At 42.7% G+C, this 15,139-nt stretch overlaps 1 protein-coding gene across 1 annotated transcript; it reads right to left on the minus strand.

The window, feature by feature from the left end:
- Window positions 1-76: 76 nt before the first annotated feature.
- LOC123024880 (vomeronasal type-2 receptor 26-like) lies at window positions 77-9,128 on the minus strand. Its single transcript, XM_044433076.1, has 5 exons — window positions 8,838-9,128; window positions 5,619-5,846; window positions 5,127-5,253; window positions 3,712-4,602; window positions 77-105 (listed from the first exon to the last, which is right to left on the minus strand). Exons 1-5 carry the CDS (start codon window positions 9,126-9,128, stop codon window positions 77-79), a joined length of 1,566 nt encoding a protein of 521 aa, XP_044289011.1.
- Between the last annotated feature and the right edge of the window lie 6,011 nt (window positions 9,129-15,139).

Genomic DNA, 15,139 nt, shown 5'->3' on the forward strand with positions numbered 1-15,139 from the left:
CTCGCAGACCCATGTCTGCATGACGTATCTAAGTTCTGAGTACCTGAAAGGGGCAAAGTTGTGTACATACACAGTCTCAGTTCAGATTCAGTGAGGAGCTATGGACTGGAAGGAGAGGCATGCACAGTTGTGGTTAGAACCGGGTCCAAAGGACCTCTTACAACTCCACAGTCTATTTGTGGGTGTGAAGAGAATGGTATTTTTTCTTGAAGCAGGTAAACTTTCCTCAGTTTCTAGGAGGTTGAGCTTTTAAGAGAGTGTCCCTGTCCCCTTCCCCTTTCCCATTAGGGTTTGAGGGGTTTATCTTACAAAAGCTTCAGCTTCAGCTATGTTATCAGAATGGACCCCCTTTGTAGCCCTCCGGTGCAGGGGCATGCATGAGAAGGGAAGTGTTTTCCCTGGCTCTTGGATAAGGTGGTCTTGGTGCTCTACCACCATCTGCCTTCCAGTTTCCTGCAAGGCTTCTCCCCAGATCAGCTGCTCTTTTCAGGGGACTCTGCAGTAGCTGTGTAAATGGCCCATGGAATCCAAGATGCCCATTTCAGATGACTCAGAAACAGAATACTATTTCTTATTGTAGTTCCTGAAAAACAGACTAGCAAACAGATACATCACAGTGCAATACCCGATGTGCCATGCTGAGGAATCCCAAAAGGGTTTGAGAAACACACAGACCCATCTGAGCAAGGGAACTACAGAGGCATGTGATGTGTGCAGCTGCCGATAGAGTGTATTTGTGGTTTTTGTGTTATTGTTGTGTGCATGGGTGTGCCGAGTGTGGGTATGGGGACAGGATTAATCAACATAATCATGGTTAATAGTGTCAAGGGCTACAAGAAGAGTGACATAAGTAATGACGGTTCTTATGATTTAGTAATGTAAGTAAGTCCTGCTTGGTATGGTCTAGGGTATGAGCAGATCATTAAAAGAGAGGTAAGCCTCCAAACGGGGCTGCAAAGTTTCTAAGAATGATGGGAGAACAATCATGAAGAATTAAATGGATCTCTGATGTAAGAAAGGGGATGTTTGAGTTGAAAAATGTAGTGAGTTTGTTGTGGTGGAGAGAATGTTAATGAAACACCAAAAGGGCATTTTTATTTTGGTGGAATTTAGCAACGGACATGGAAAGAGGGAAAACTGTCATTGCAGATGTTTTAGAATTATAAGCTCAGTCTAGAGATTGATCGGGGGGGTCATGCAAAGTGAGTCTGTGTTCAGCCATAGATTTCCAAAGGGCTGTGTTGGTGCTTTTATGCACATATGCATGCAAATTTTCAGAGACTGTATCCTTTTTAAATTCCCCCATACACTCTCACAGCCCCAGCCCCCTCGGCCTGGGGATGCAGGACAACTCTTCACTCAGATCTTTCAAACACTCAAGGAAGGGAATGCTACTTTTGCTCCAGCTGAGCTTATTTTCAGCAGCTCTTGGAGGTAAATTTCTCCATTCGCCAAAAGGGATGTGGTATGAGCTACACTTAAACAACTACATCACGACTATTTAAAGCTCCTTTCCTGTAGGTGTTCAGAGGTCCAGCTCTTTCAGTCCAGAGGGGACATCATGATTGTATTTTCTTGACTTGTTTGGGTGGAATTATAGCACACAGTGTATTCAAAAATGGATGGCAAATAAGCTAAATTTGCACCTGTTTAGAGCGGTGGATTTGTGAAAGGGAATGAAATCAGTATAGTGAATAAGGGATGTGTAGATCCATTTGGTTATTTTAGTTTTCTTTTTTCCAGAAGTATTTCACTGTGTTTGTGTATGTGTGCACATGCATGTGTGTGTGTGTGTGTGTAAAATGCCTCCCAAAACTGTGTGATGTGTGGATTTGCCTGCCAGTCAGTCTGTAATACTTTCAAATATGTTTTTCATCATTATATGTTTTTTGGCGCCAGGTTAAGACCTTTTTATTTGATCAACATTTTAATAAGTTTTAATATTGTATTTTTACCATTACATTTTAACTGCAGCTAGCATGGGTCAATAATTTATTTCTGTTTGGTGATATTTGTATTTTATCTTTGTAAGTCGTCCTGAGATAGTTCTGCCTTCCTGACACATAGTTTGAACCCATCATTCTTGACCCATTCTTTCCTGTAAATCTGCTAAGCAATTCCTTTCCATTTCCCAAAACATATGTACCACATAAGAACAAAGTTTGCTAAAGAACAAATAGTTTGCTAAAGGTCCTGTGATGGTCCTTTATCCTGGGATACAAGATAAACTCGGGGACAGCTGCTGTACATCCTCTCTGCCACATTAGCACTTGTGACCAGCTTCTTTCCAATTCTCCTTAAGCAAAAGAAGAGAAGATTCCGAGGGGATCTTTTGGGAACATACAGGTATGTGAGGGGGTGTCACTTAGAGGTGAAGAGACCTGTTCTCCCCTGCAGGAGAGGGCAGGACACACTCCAGTGGAGCCAAGCTCAGGGAACCAAGGTTCAATTTGGATGCCAGAAAGTACTTCCTGACAGTTAGGACCCCAAGGGTATGGAACAGGCTTCCTCAGAAGGTAGTTGAGGCCCTATTGGTGAGGGTTTACTAGGATAGGCTGGACATGCACATGGTAGGCATCTCATGAGTGGAGCAGGCTGGAGCCTCGGGTCGGACTAGATGGCCTGGGAGGCCCCTTCTGACTCGCTGTCTTTCTATGTTCTATGTTTGTAAAGGGGTCAAAAAGTAAACCTTTGCCTTAAATTGTTTTATTTCCGCAGTCTATGGAGATCACAGTACCAAGGGCTGTTAATTTCTAATACTGACTATCTGATTCTTCCTTAGTGCCTTCCTCTGTTAGAGGTCTCTGGGATGCCATAATCCCAGCTGTACTACTCTCCATAGCTAGGTTAAGCAACTTTGTACCATGTTCCACACCACTGTATCTTCCATGTCCAATGGAATACACATTGGAATGTCCTTTTGTGATCTTCCATTCTGAATATTAACCCATTGGTACAAGACCTTTGCAAATTCTGCATTGAAAATTGAAAATTACAGGATTATTACAAGGACCAGTCACAAAGTCTCAATACTGATGGTCCCTTTGTCCTCCAAAGCACATGGTCTTTCAAGGACTGCTTCCTCTAAAGCTCAATTACACTTCCTGCTGCATCTGCAATACTTGGTCTACCTGGGATAGCTTTTCATTTCACTGAAAGCCATTGCAAGCCATTAGAAAGGAATGTCGCCCTTTTTTCTTTGCACATTTTCCTTTATTTTCAGCAGTTCTGCAGGTCAGATTTGTCCTTCAAATAAAGGAGGATGATACATGCCATGAGTAAATAGACACCAAGGCCACAACCATATGAATGCGGCACAAGACAGAAGTTGTACACCTTTTCTTGGTTTAAATATGCATGGGAATATACCATAAGGTATATTCATATGTGTGCATATCTCAGGGACACAAGCTGCTAACACAGCTTCATTCTTGAAAGATTTATTTTCCACTGGCTTTGGAGGATGCTCTGCTTCAGAAAAGAAACAAATGAATGTGATCTACTCCACTCAAGCTTTGAAGATTGTCCAAATCTAATGGACATCCCTATTTCAAATAAATATGTGTAGCAGCTGCAGTAGTAATGCATTGATAGCTTGCTTTTCTTCCTCTCACAAAGAACCCAAGGTGACTAAATGGAATAGCACCCCTGCAATGCTTACCCTACCAAAAATATAATACGAAGAGTACTAGGCAGGTATTTAATTCTTTCTTCTTCTCAGTTGCTCCCAGTTGTTCAATTCAGGCCTCAACACAATAAGGTAGAACTTTGGGAAGAAAATACAAACCAGTAACCCAGCACTGGAGGCTAAGATGGAGAAGATCTCCACAGCTACCATATATTTCCCCTTAGTGCTCAGGTAGGTTGGGACAAAACACAGCCAAACACTGCAAAACATCAACATACTGAAGGTGATGAACTTGGCTTCATTAAAAGTGTCAGGCAACTTCCTGGCTAGGAAAGCCACCATGAAGCTGATTAGAGACAGAAGTCCCATGTAGCCCAGGGCACAGTAAAACAAGGTGATGGACCCTTCGTTGCACTCTGCTATAATCACTGCGGTCATTGTGTGCATATCAAAATCTGGGAATGGAGAAGAGGTCACCAACCACACAGCACAAATGCCTACTTGAGTAAGGGAGCAAGAAACAACAATGGAGTTGGCCAGGCTCTTCCCCACCCACTTCCTCATATTAGACCCTGGTCTCGTGACCATGAAAGCCACCACCACAGTTATGGTTTTGGCCAACACAGAAGAAACAGCCAATGAGAAGATGATGCCAAAAGATGGTTGCCGGAGAAGGCAGGTCACTTTCCCAGGTTGTCCAAGGAATAGCAAAGAAGAAAGGAAGCAGAGAAGTAGGGAGATGAGGAGAACGTAGGTGAGATCCCGGTTGTTTGCTTTGACTATTGGAGTATCTTTGTGCTCAATAAAAGTTCTGAGGATTAAGATTGTGATCAGAGAAAAGGAGACAGCAACCAACAGGAAACTGATTGCTAAAGGTTCTTTGTAGGACAGAAAGCTTATAGTCTTGTGAATACAGACAGCTTGGCCCACGTTTGGATATCTTTCATCTGGGCATTTGAAACAGTCTTCCATATCTGAGAAAAAAACAGAGGCTCTATTTCAATGCCAATTCATGAGTGATATATCACTTACATCAGTGGCTTTCAACCTTTCCACAGCTGGGGATCGAGGAAAACAGGAAAACCAACTTGGGGACTGCTGAGGCAGAAACAAAAACCACCATACACAAAATACAGTATTCTGTCTGTCTGGAAACTGATAGACAGAATTCCAAACACAATGCCAAAATAAACTGATAGACAGTTTCCAAACACAATGCCAAAATAAAAGAATCTCCAAAACAGCCAGAAACCAAGCAACAAAAAAGGCCAACAAAAGAACAAAATACCAAAACTGGCGTGGTGCAGCTCCCATCCGGCTCCCACCGAACTGTCTCTCTCTCCCGTACTGAAACTCCCATTCATTACTTCATGCCATGATGAATTAATATATCAGGTAACTGACTAGCTGAAAGTAACACATACACAATATCAATTTACTACTACTAAATGTAACCATCTGATTTTACATGAAAAAATTGCAATAATGTGTGTCATACCTGGCATGTTTGACACCTTTCCTTCAGGACATGAAATGCAATCATAGCAGCAAAACTTTTCCCCTTCCTTGCTTTTCTTCCGATAACCAGGATGGCAGTGTTCATTACAAACCGAAAGAGGAAGCACCTATTCATGTACATCAGAGGAATTAAGCTGGTTTTGCTTGAAACTGTATGGATTTGAACAATTGAATACATAGCAAATATGTGGTCTGCAATGTACTAATTTTATTCCCCAGAGCCATATTTCATCTAAGTATGTTATTGACTAGCTCTCATTTATACATAAAATGTAGCATCATTTCAAAATAGGAATAGATTGATTTTGAACCTGAATGTTACATTTCATTTTTGAAATTGCTACTTAACACAGCACTAGCTTTAGTTTACAGTGTGAATAATCATCATGGCAGGCTGCAAAAGACATTTCTGATGCTTGAATGAGCCATCTGGAGAAGCACAAAGCCTCCAAGAAAATTTGGGAATCTATACCTGGTTGAAACTAGTGTGCCATTCAATCATGTCATCATGAATGGTGAATACTTTTCCTTCAGCAGCTTTGGGATCCACTCTTCCAACATTCACTCTTTGGAAGGAGGCATTGGGGAATATGACCATGTTCATGATATCAAAGCCACCTTCTGTTTCCCACCTCTCATTGAAGGACACGCTTTCCCCAGCTGAATTATTAAATGAAATCCTTTGAAGAAATGGATGCAGCTAATTGGGAAAGGAGGACAATGTTGTCAAGAGAGATAAAAAAGAGGCATGCACAAAGGCAAAAGATATAATGACATTTCATGTTTCTTCAGTAAATGTCATCTAAGTTAACAGGCATTGAGTATATGCATCACACTCTTTGATATGGAAAATGGAGAGTCTGAACAGCATTAAAACCATATAATTTGTACATACCAATGTGCAGAGAAATATAAACTCACAAAACATTGATACGGTCAATTCCTTTTCATCTGTTATGCAGAGAGAGGAAAGTTAGGTGGAGACAGAGAGGAGGATGGGATGCAATATTACCTGCCAAGGTTGCAGATGTTGAAGTTCAGGCACTGTAGTCATCCCCATTGGTCTGTGTTTGGAGCTAGATGACAACATGACATGTAGCGCATGTGCCACAGCGTAGACCGCATTATAGATACTGTAGCTGTGGCCAGTCATGTCCATTTCAAATTGAGATCCAGGAAGATTTTCTAGCCTTTCTTCCATGGTACATCCTCTCTTGACTTTGCCTGACATGCTTGGTGTTGGAAGTAAGCACTCAAATGATTGTTCCCAAAGGATCTTGAGAAATCCATCACTTTGGGCGGAATATGGTTGCACTATCTGGAGAAATTCCTTGAAGCCTGCACAATCCCTTGAGTGAATGGTAAAGGCAAGAGCACCTTGGAAGAGTTGAAGATCCCAACCCTTTTGAAGGCTTGTTAATATTAAATCAGTCTGGGATGTGAGGATCCACACTTTTCTATAGGATGTAGCAATCATATTTTCAACATTTTCCAATAGAATAACCGTACGCACCCAAGCAATTGTGAGAGATTCTCCATAGATAATAACTGCACTGGTCTTATTATCTGTTAAAGGTACATAAATATCAAATGCTATGTCAATAACGTTTTCAAAGTTATCCAAATGGACTAGTAGTGGGATTCTTTGTGTGTAGGCTGGACATATTCCATTTTTTGAAAGAGATTCTTCCATGACCTTTAAGAAATACTCTCCAGTATTAGTATCAACAGCAAAGAGGCCAACCCATGTCCATTTGAAATGTCGAAGTAGATGGATAAGTCCAGTATATTGATGGGATTCATTTGGGCTCAGACAGTAAAATGGAGGAACCCAAGCTGTGGCCATCTCCTTAGGGGCAAATGAGCCATATGTTAGCTGAAATAAAATAAAACAAATACATGAACTATAAAAATGCAGTTATTGTGAAATGTATTAATCTGCTTGTTCCTCAATATGTACCAGCTACTTGAGGAAGGAATAGGTAGGTTAGGAGAATAATTTAAGGACTCCTTTGATGGAACTTCCCCATATTCTGGGACATTATTGTCTTTGTAATTCTCATGTCAGTGGATCTCCCACATAATTTTGAAAGCTAAAATACAGGTAGCATAACTTTAGATAGATTACCCCTACCTCCTGCAAGCTAACACTTTCCATGTAGGTGTCTTCTGGAGAATGATAATGAAATTGGATATTTATTCTGCCTGTTCCCACAGTTTATATCCAATTTTGTCTGTTGATCGATATCTCATTATACATGTATAAATATTTTTGGACACATACTTCGTACCCATCAACTTGAAGTTATTTCATTTTTGAAAAAAATATTTTTACTGGTCTACATATTTTAGTTGTTTGGGTGAATCTGCATTAGGATTAATTATATAATGGGAATATAACTAAATTTCTGGGCTGTTGATTACATTCATGAGGATTGTCATGGTCCTCTGCTCTTTTGAACAATGATGTTACTCACAGAATGGTCCTGCCAGACAAACCTTGTGGAATTCTATGACAAGGTTTCGAGATGGCTAGATGGAGGGGATGCAGTGGATGTGGTATACCTGGATTTCAGCAAGGCCTTTGACAAAGTGCCCCATGATATCCTGGTGGAGAAACTGAGGAGTTTTGGGATACACCAAAGCACTGTCCAGTGGATTAGAGCATGGTTGACTGACCGAAAGAACAAGGTAACCATTAGTGAGGAATCATCGGGATGGTGGCCAGTGACAAGCGGGGTCCCCCAGGGCTCTGTCCTGGGGCCGATCCTGTTTAATCTTTTCATTAATGACATGGAAGAAGGGGTGAACAGTCTGCTGATCAAATTCGCAGACGACACTAAAACTGGAGCAGTGGCCACAACTGAGGAGCAGGTACTCCGGATCCAGAAGGATCTAGACAGACTATGGAAGTGGGCAGAAGACAACAGAATGGTGTTCAATGTGGATAAGTGCAAGGTCTTGCACTTGGGGCATAGGAATGGGTGTCATAAGTACAGGTTAGGTGACAAGTGGCTGGAGAGCAGCACTTGTGAAAGGGACCTCAGGGTACTGGTTGACTGTAGGCTAAACATGAGTCAGCAGTGTGATGCAGTGGTCAAGAGGGCAAAGACCAACCTTGGTTGCATAGCCAGAAGTGTGGCTTCTAGATTAAGAGAGGTATTACTACCACTCTACACTACCACTTTGGGCCCCTCATTACAGAAAGGATATAGCCAGGTTGGAGTCAGTACAGCGTAAGGCCACAAGTTTGCAGGGAATGGGGTATGAGGCGAGACTGAGGGAACCGGGTCTCTTCAGCCTGGAGAAGAGGAGACTCAGAGGGGATATGTTGGCAACATACAGGTATGTGAGGGGATGTCACATGGAGATGGGTAGAGACCTGTTCTCCCCTGCAAAGGAAGGCAGAACACGCTCCAATGGAGCAAAGCTCAGGGACCCAAGGTTCCATTTGGATGCCAGAAAGCACTTCCTGACAGTCAGGACCCCAAGGGTGTGGAATGGGCTTCCACGAGAGGTTGTTGAGGCCCCATCAGTGAAGGTGTTCAGGGATAGGCTGGATGTCCACATGGTGGGCATGTCGTGAGCGGAGTCAGCTGGTGCTGGTGGTCAGACTAGATGGCCTGACTCGCTCTGTTTCTATGTTTCTATGATAAATGGAGAATGTAATTTCCCATTTCTCTAATCTTACCTGTGGGATCTTATAGAATCTAATAATGTCCGCCATATGCAAAGAGGTATCAAAGCCAAACCCTCCAATAATGGATATGAGGTTTTTCTCATTGTCACATTTGTAGTTGGGAACAAATCTGTGCGACTTAAAGAGTAGGCCCAGAGTAGTACGGTAGGTCATCCTCGCATCGTAGTAGCTATCATAGATGTGGAACCCAAGGGTTACATTGGGCAAGATGTTCAGATCTTCATTGATCTCCTTCACAGCAAATGCCAAAGTCAGGATGTGCTGATAGAATTTCGTTACCATGCTGCAAATAGAGTTAATTTACCAACTGAGAATTCTGCAGTATAGATTGTATCACAAAACCAGAAATTTCACTGATTCAGGTAGAGAGAAGCACAACATTTTGTGCATTATTACTGCTTCTGTGCTAATAAGGACTCCTTTATTCAAGACAAGGTTAATTAATTGAAATCCTAGCATTTGTGAACTGCCTGCTTTAGTTTTGTCTCTTTGAAGTGATCTAAGGAAAGACTTGTGCCATCTTCATTCATTCATTCATTCATTCATTCATTCATTCATTCATTCATTCATCCATCCATCCATCCATCCATTCATCCATCCATCCATTCATTCATTCATTCATTCATTCATTCATTCATTCATTCACTTGATTTCTATTCTATCCCCCTAGCCATAGGTTATCTGGACAGCTTGCATCATATTAGGCCTTAAGGGTTGTCTCTGGATGAGATGAATTGGAATTCATTTCAGGAGGACCATCTCCAACTATTTAAGAACAACTATGAAATAAAATGGTGATAACAGAAATGAGTTTCAAATTCTAAATCAGATCAAATCATATTAATTTGACAATTGGGATTATTGAAGAATTCAGTCTTCACAGATCCTCATATGCAATGACCGAATTTTCAGTCCACTGATTCATTGTTTGATCCAACTACAGCTGTACACCAGATTTCCAAATGTTTGGGAAGTGAACTGTGGTCCATACAGCTTGTGCCAGGATAAATCAGAGACTTTAAAGAACATAAGACTTATTTCTGGCTTTACCCCAGTGCCTCGAACAACATCTGAGGATATTCCTTAAAGAAAATTTCATTCAGACTGTATGTGAACTGTGATGCAAGCCCACCAATGAGAAGTTTAGCTGGTTGGTACCACTCATGTGGGACATGAACTGGATTATTCATGGGGCAGTCCCTGGCAAGTACTTCCCACACTATGGGTGACAACAGAAGCCAGAATATCAGCAGGCTCAACATCCTGGTGGCATCTCTTCTTTCTCAATGAGACAAGAAGTTTATCTAAGACAAGAGAAGGAGAAACAGAGATGTGGACAACAGAGCTCCAGTTCTGTTCCTGGCATTCCATGGAAAAAGAATTTCCTTATAACCACTTTAGGGCATGCTTATCAATTGTTTTCTACTGGAAAGCTTTTGGGAGCTTTGACCAGATAAACAAATTATAGTGATTTGAATAATCTCAGGAGAGATTATTAGGTTTCCAGCAGCTGCGTTTTAGACCCCAAAATTATTGTTGTTATGATTGTCTCCCACATCAGACCACAATTTTCTCTGCTGTGTCTGGCACAATAAGCAGAGCATGGTTAAAATATTTCCAATGGGGCAAGCACCACCATCACCAGCAGCAGCAGCAGCAAAAACCACAAAAGCACTGGTCAGTCTGCCTTTGGATACAAAGCTGCACTGGATCCTGAAATAAAGACCACTATTGAACCACAACTGTCAATGTGAGTTGAAAAAAGAAGGCCTCTAAAAAATGAATTTGTTGTCTGGAAGGAATATTTAAGTGATTCTGCTCTTAAGTATTTGACACCCATTTGTTACCTTTCCTTTCATTCCAGCCTCACAGTTTTTCACAAGGGGGCAGCAAAGAAGAAAATTATTGGCCACATAGGCAATAAAATAGGCAACCAAGCAGATTTTCCACTCTCAGAGTGAAAAGACTGTGGGAACATTCTCTTAAGGGGTGACTTCCTCAAGAGAATCCCTACAGTGGGCTATTAAAAAGGTAGATCTGTGTTTTCTTTTAATGAAAATGAGGTGATACGATTATCATATGATTATGGGGCACTTTTCAAAGTCTGATCATCATGCACAGAGAATGTGCAAATGGCTGTGAAAGCTGGAGGTAGGATGGATTCCTATCAGGTAAAGTCATTTCATTCCTACATGATCTTTATGGAAAATCCTACATCACACTGGTTCTGCTCCTACTTGGATGGCCAGTCACAGAAGGTGGTGCTTGGGCAATACTGCTCAGCCTCTTGGACACTTCCAGTATGGAGATTCTCAAGGTTTACTCTTGTAGATTCATAGAACAGAAGAGTTGGAAGGGGCGATGAAGGCCATCGAGTCCAACCCGTTGCTGTTGCAGGACACCAATTTACACCACCCCACTCAGATGGCTGTCCAGTTTCTTTTTGAATGTCCCACATGCTATTTCATATGCACATGAATCCACTGAGTGGGTCCCTCAAGAGCTTTGGACACATTGTTATCAGAACACCACTACATGCAACTCTATTTCTCCTTTCCATCATGGATGTAGGGACCTCTCCCAACTGCAAGCTACCTGGATTCTTGGGTCAACTTGTGAGGCCTCCATCCTACTGTCAAATATGAAGGAGGATAGGTTGGTGGGAACAATGAGGAGGGTCCTTTCGGTGGTGGCCCCCTAATATCCCTGCTGGGGACTGCCAGGTGCCAGGTTATTTCTGATGTTTTAATTTATTGTTGTAAGCTGCCCCGAGGCTTCAGAGAATGGGGCAGCATAAAAATGTTTTAATAAATAAATACATAAATAAATAAACTCTACTGTCCAGGCATTACCAAGTTAAGACTGTTCTCTTTGACAGGATACTTAGGACAGCTCTGAATAACATATCCAAGTGCTATGAAAGTGGTTTTATTTATTTATTTAAACAATTTCTATGCTGCCCTATTCGCAAAAAGCCTCAGGGTGGCTTACAGCATAAATAAACAATTACATAATTAGCCTTAAAATCTGGAAACATCTTGGCACATACATAAAAACCCAATAAATACAATCAATAAATTAACAATTAAAATAACTTTTAAATAAAAAGGTCTTGGCCTGGCGCCAAAAAACAAATAACGACGGTGCCAGGTGGACCTCTCTGGGAAGTGCATTCCATAGGTGGGGTGCCACCGCAGAGAAGACCCTCCTCTGGGTACTCACCCTCCTAATATCTTTCATGGAGGGTTCCTGGAGAAGGGCCTCTGCTGCCAATCTCAAGGGACAGGAGGGCATATATGGACACAAGCACTCCTTTAGATTGCCAGGTTCCAAGCTGTTGAGGGCTTTATAGGTGATAACCAACACCTTGCATTGGGCCCAGACTTCAATGGGAAGTGAGTGAAGCTGACGGAGGACTGGGGTTATATGAGAACAATGCCTAGTCCCCTTCATCAACCTGGCAGCTCTGTTTTGCACCAATTGAAGTATCCGGGCCATCTTCAAGGGTAGCTCCATGTAGAGTGCGTTACAGAAGTCTAATCAGGAAGTTACCAGTGCATGTGTCACTGTCGCCAGACAATCGTTCTCCAGGTAGGGACGCAGCTGATGGATCAGCCGTAGCTGAAGGAAAGCACTCCTCACCACCACCATCACCTGAGCTTCTAATGACAGCTCTGGGTCGAGGAGCACTCCCAAGCTGCGAACCTTGTCCCTAAGAGGGAGTGCAACCCCATTCAGGTCAAGGTCCAAGTCCCCTACCCCAAAGCCTGAACCACCCACCAACAGGATCTCCATCTTATCTGGATTGAGCTTCAGTTTATTGGCCCTCATCCAGCCCATTACCTCGGCCAGGCACCGGTTCAGTACAGCCACTGCCTCACCTGGATTGGTTGAAAATGAGAGGTAGAGCGGGGTATCATCAGCATACTGATGATTCTGCAGCTCACACCTCCTGATGACCTCTCCCAGCGGTTTCATGTAGATGTTGAATAGCAAGGGGGACAAAATGGACCCCTGCGGAACTCCATGGCATAATTGCCAAGGCACAGAGCCATAGTTCCCCAGCACCACCTTCTGGAATCTGCCATTCAGATAGAAGCGGAAGCACCACAAAGCAGTGCCTCCGACCCCCAATCCTGCTAGCCTATCCAGAAGGATACCATGGTTGATGGTATCGAAAGCTGCTGAGAGGTCCAGGAGAACCAACAGGGACTCACTCCCCCTGTCTCTCTCCCTGCACAGGTCATCATACAGGGTTACCAAAGCAGATTCAGTACCGTACCCAGGTCTGAAGCCAGACTGAAATGGGTCCAGATGTATGTTTAAAAGGTTTAAAAGGATGTATGTTCTAACTGGCATTAGCTGTTGTAATTTGGTTGCAAAACTGGCCTTTTTTGCAGAAAGTTTTAATGGAGTTTAGTAATTGAGTGGGTCATTAGAGAGCCCATTCCTGCCTCCACCCATTGCTTCCAAAAGGGCTAAGTTGCAACTTTTATCTTGATACATATGCAAATTTTCAGAGATGGTTTTCTATAAATACCACCATACCCTATCACTGTCCCAGCTGCAACACCCCTGTTTACTTGGGACAGGTTTAGACTCAAACCACTCAAACAATTTAAAGGGGAAATGACAATATTAATTCAACTGACTTTATTTTCAGCAGTTCTTGGAGGTAAATTTCTCCAAACACATAAGGGGATGTGGTGTGATGATTTCCATGTATACATTATGTTCATTTAAAAATTCTTTTTCTTTAGCTGTCCAATCAGAGGTGCAACTGGTCGAGTCTGGAGGGGATGTGAAAAGGCCTGGGGAGTCCCTCCGTCTCTCCTGCCAAGCATCTGGCTTCACTTTCACCAGTTATGGCATGAACTGGGTGAGACAAGCCCCTGGAAAAGGATTGGAATGGATTGCAAGGCTATGGCTTGCTAGCAACTATCCATACTATTCAGACAAGGTGAAGGGGCGCTTTACCATCTCAAGCAACAACCCCTCCAACATGCTGTACCTCCAAATGAACAGCCTGAAGGCTGAGGATACTGGAATATATTACTGTGCAAGAGATCCCACAGTGAGAAGACATGAACGTGAAACCGGGCAAAAACCCCTCTTCATTCTGACAGTCTCTGAACTGATGCAGCTGCAGTGGACTGAATCTTACTTGTAAGGGGCAGCATCTATTCATTGACTACTTTTTCAGTCCAAAGGCTAATCAGGTCCAGCTTCCCATCTGCTCCAGTGTCTACCACTTTCTATGTTCAAGCCCATGGCATGAAACAGATGCAGTTCTTCTGCAAATTTCGTGTGAAAGCATTAAAAGCGAGTCTCACTTTCTTGCTCATGGTTCTCCTGATATTTCATCTTTTACATGAGGGCAGAAGCTTCTCTTCCTAAAAGTGGGTCTTGGATCAGAACTGTTCTCATCCTGCCTCCCACAGGAGGATCCATTCAGGATCCAAAAATGTATTGACGGTGCAGTCCATATGTTACTTAAATACATTAAAAATGATTGCAATATGTGTTATCAATATCTGTTAGTTCAATCATGGTTAAAATTGAAAATTAAACTTCCTGTTTAAAAATCTTACAGTAGCCCTTCATCTGGATCAGTTCATCCATCCTTGCATGGTGGCCTATGCCAATGAAGAGAAAGGTAGTCTGACCCTCTAAGTTCTTCTGGAGTTCTCAGTGGCTTCCAATATCAGCCCTGGCAACCATCTAGGACACCTGGCTGTTTTGGAAGTAGGGACTACTTGGACTGTCAGCTCCACAAGTGGTGCATGGGGGATCTTGCTCTGCTCACTGGACTCTCCCTTTCAAAAGTGCTGCTCTCCAGCCATGTGTCCCCTAACATATTTATTTTAGGTATAAGTATTTATGACACCTATTCCTATGCCCCAAGTGCAAGACTTTGCACTTATCCTCATTGAAAACCATCCTGTTGTCCCCTGCCCACTTCCCTAGTCCGTCCAGATCCCTCTGGATCTGGAGTACCTGCTCTGGATGAGGGAATTCAGCCTGTTCCAGATGAAGTTGCTCTCCTGTTGATGGAGCAGCTTCATATCTTGGGTTTGGACCATGAGCCACCTCTGTCAGATTTGTTCCAGGTGGCTTTGGTGGTACAGAGGGCCATCTGCGAGCTCCTTCTAGTGGCCCAGCAATGCTGCAACCTGAACAAAGAAGCCTGATTCCTGCATATTGTTGTTGCTGTTCAGTCCCAAGGTTGTGCGGACTCTTCATGACCACATGGACCATAGCATGCCAGCCCTGCCTGTCCTCCACAATTTCCC

Source organism: Varanus komodoensis, unplaced genomic scaffold, assembly GCF_004798865.1.
Source record: "Varanus komodoensis strain SLA01 unplaced genomic scaffold, ASM479886v1 scaffold253, whole genome shotgun sequence".
NCBI classification, from domain to species: Eukaryota; Metazoa; Chordata; class Lepidosauria; order Squamata; family Varanidae; genus Varanus; species Varanus komodoensis.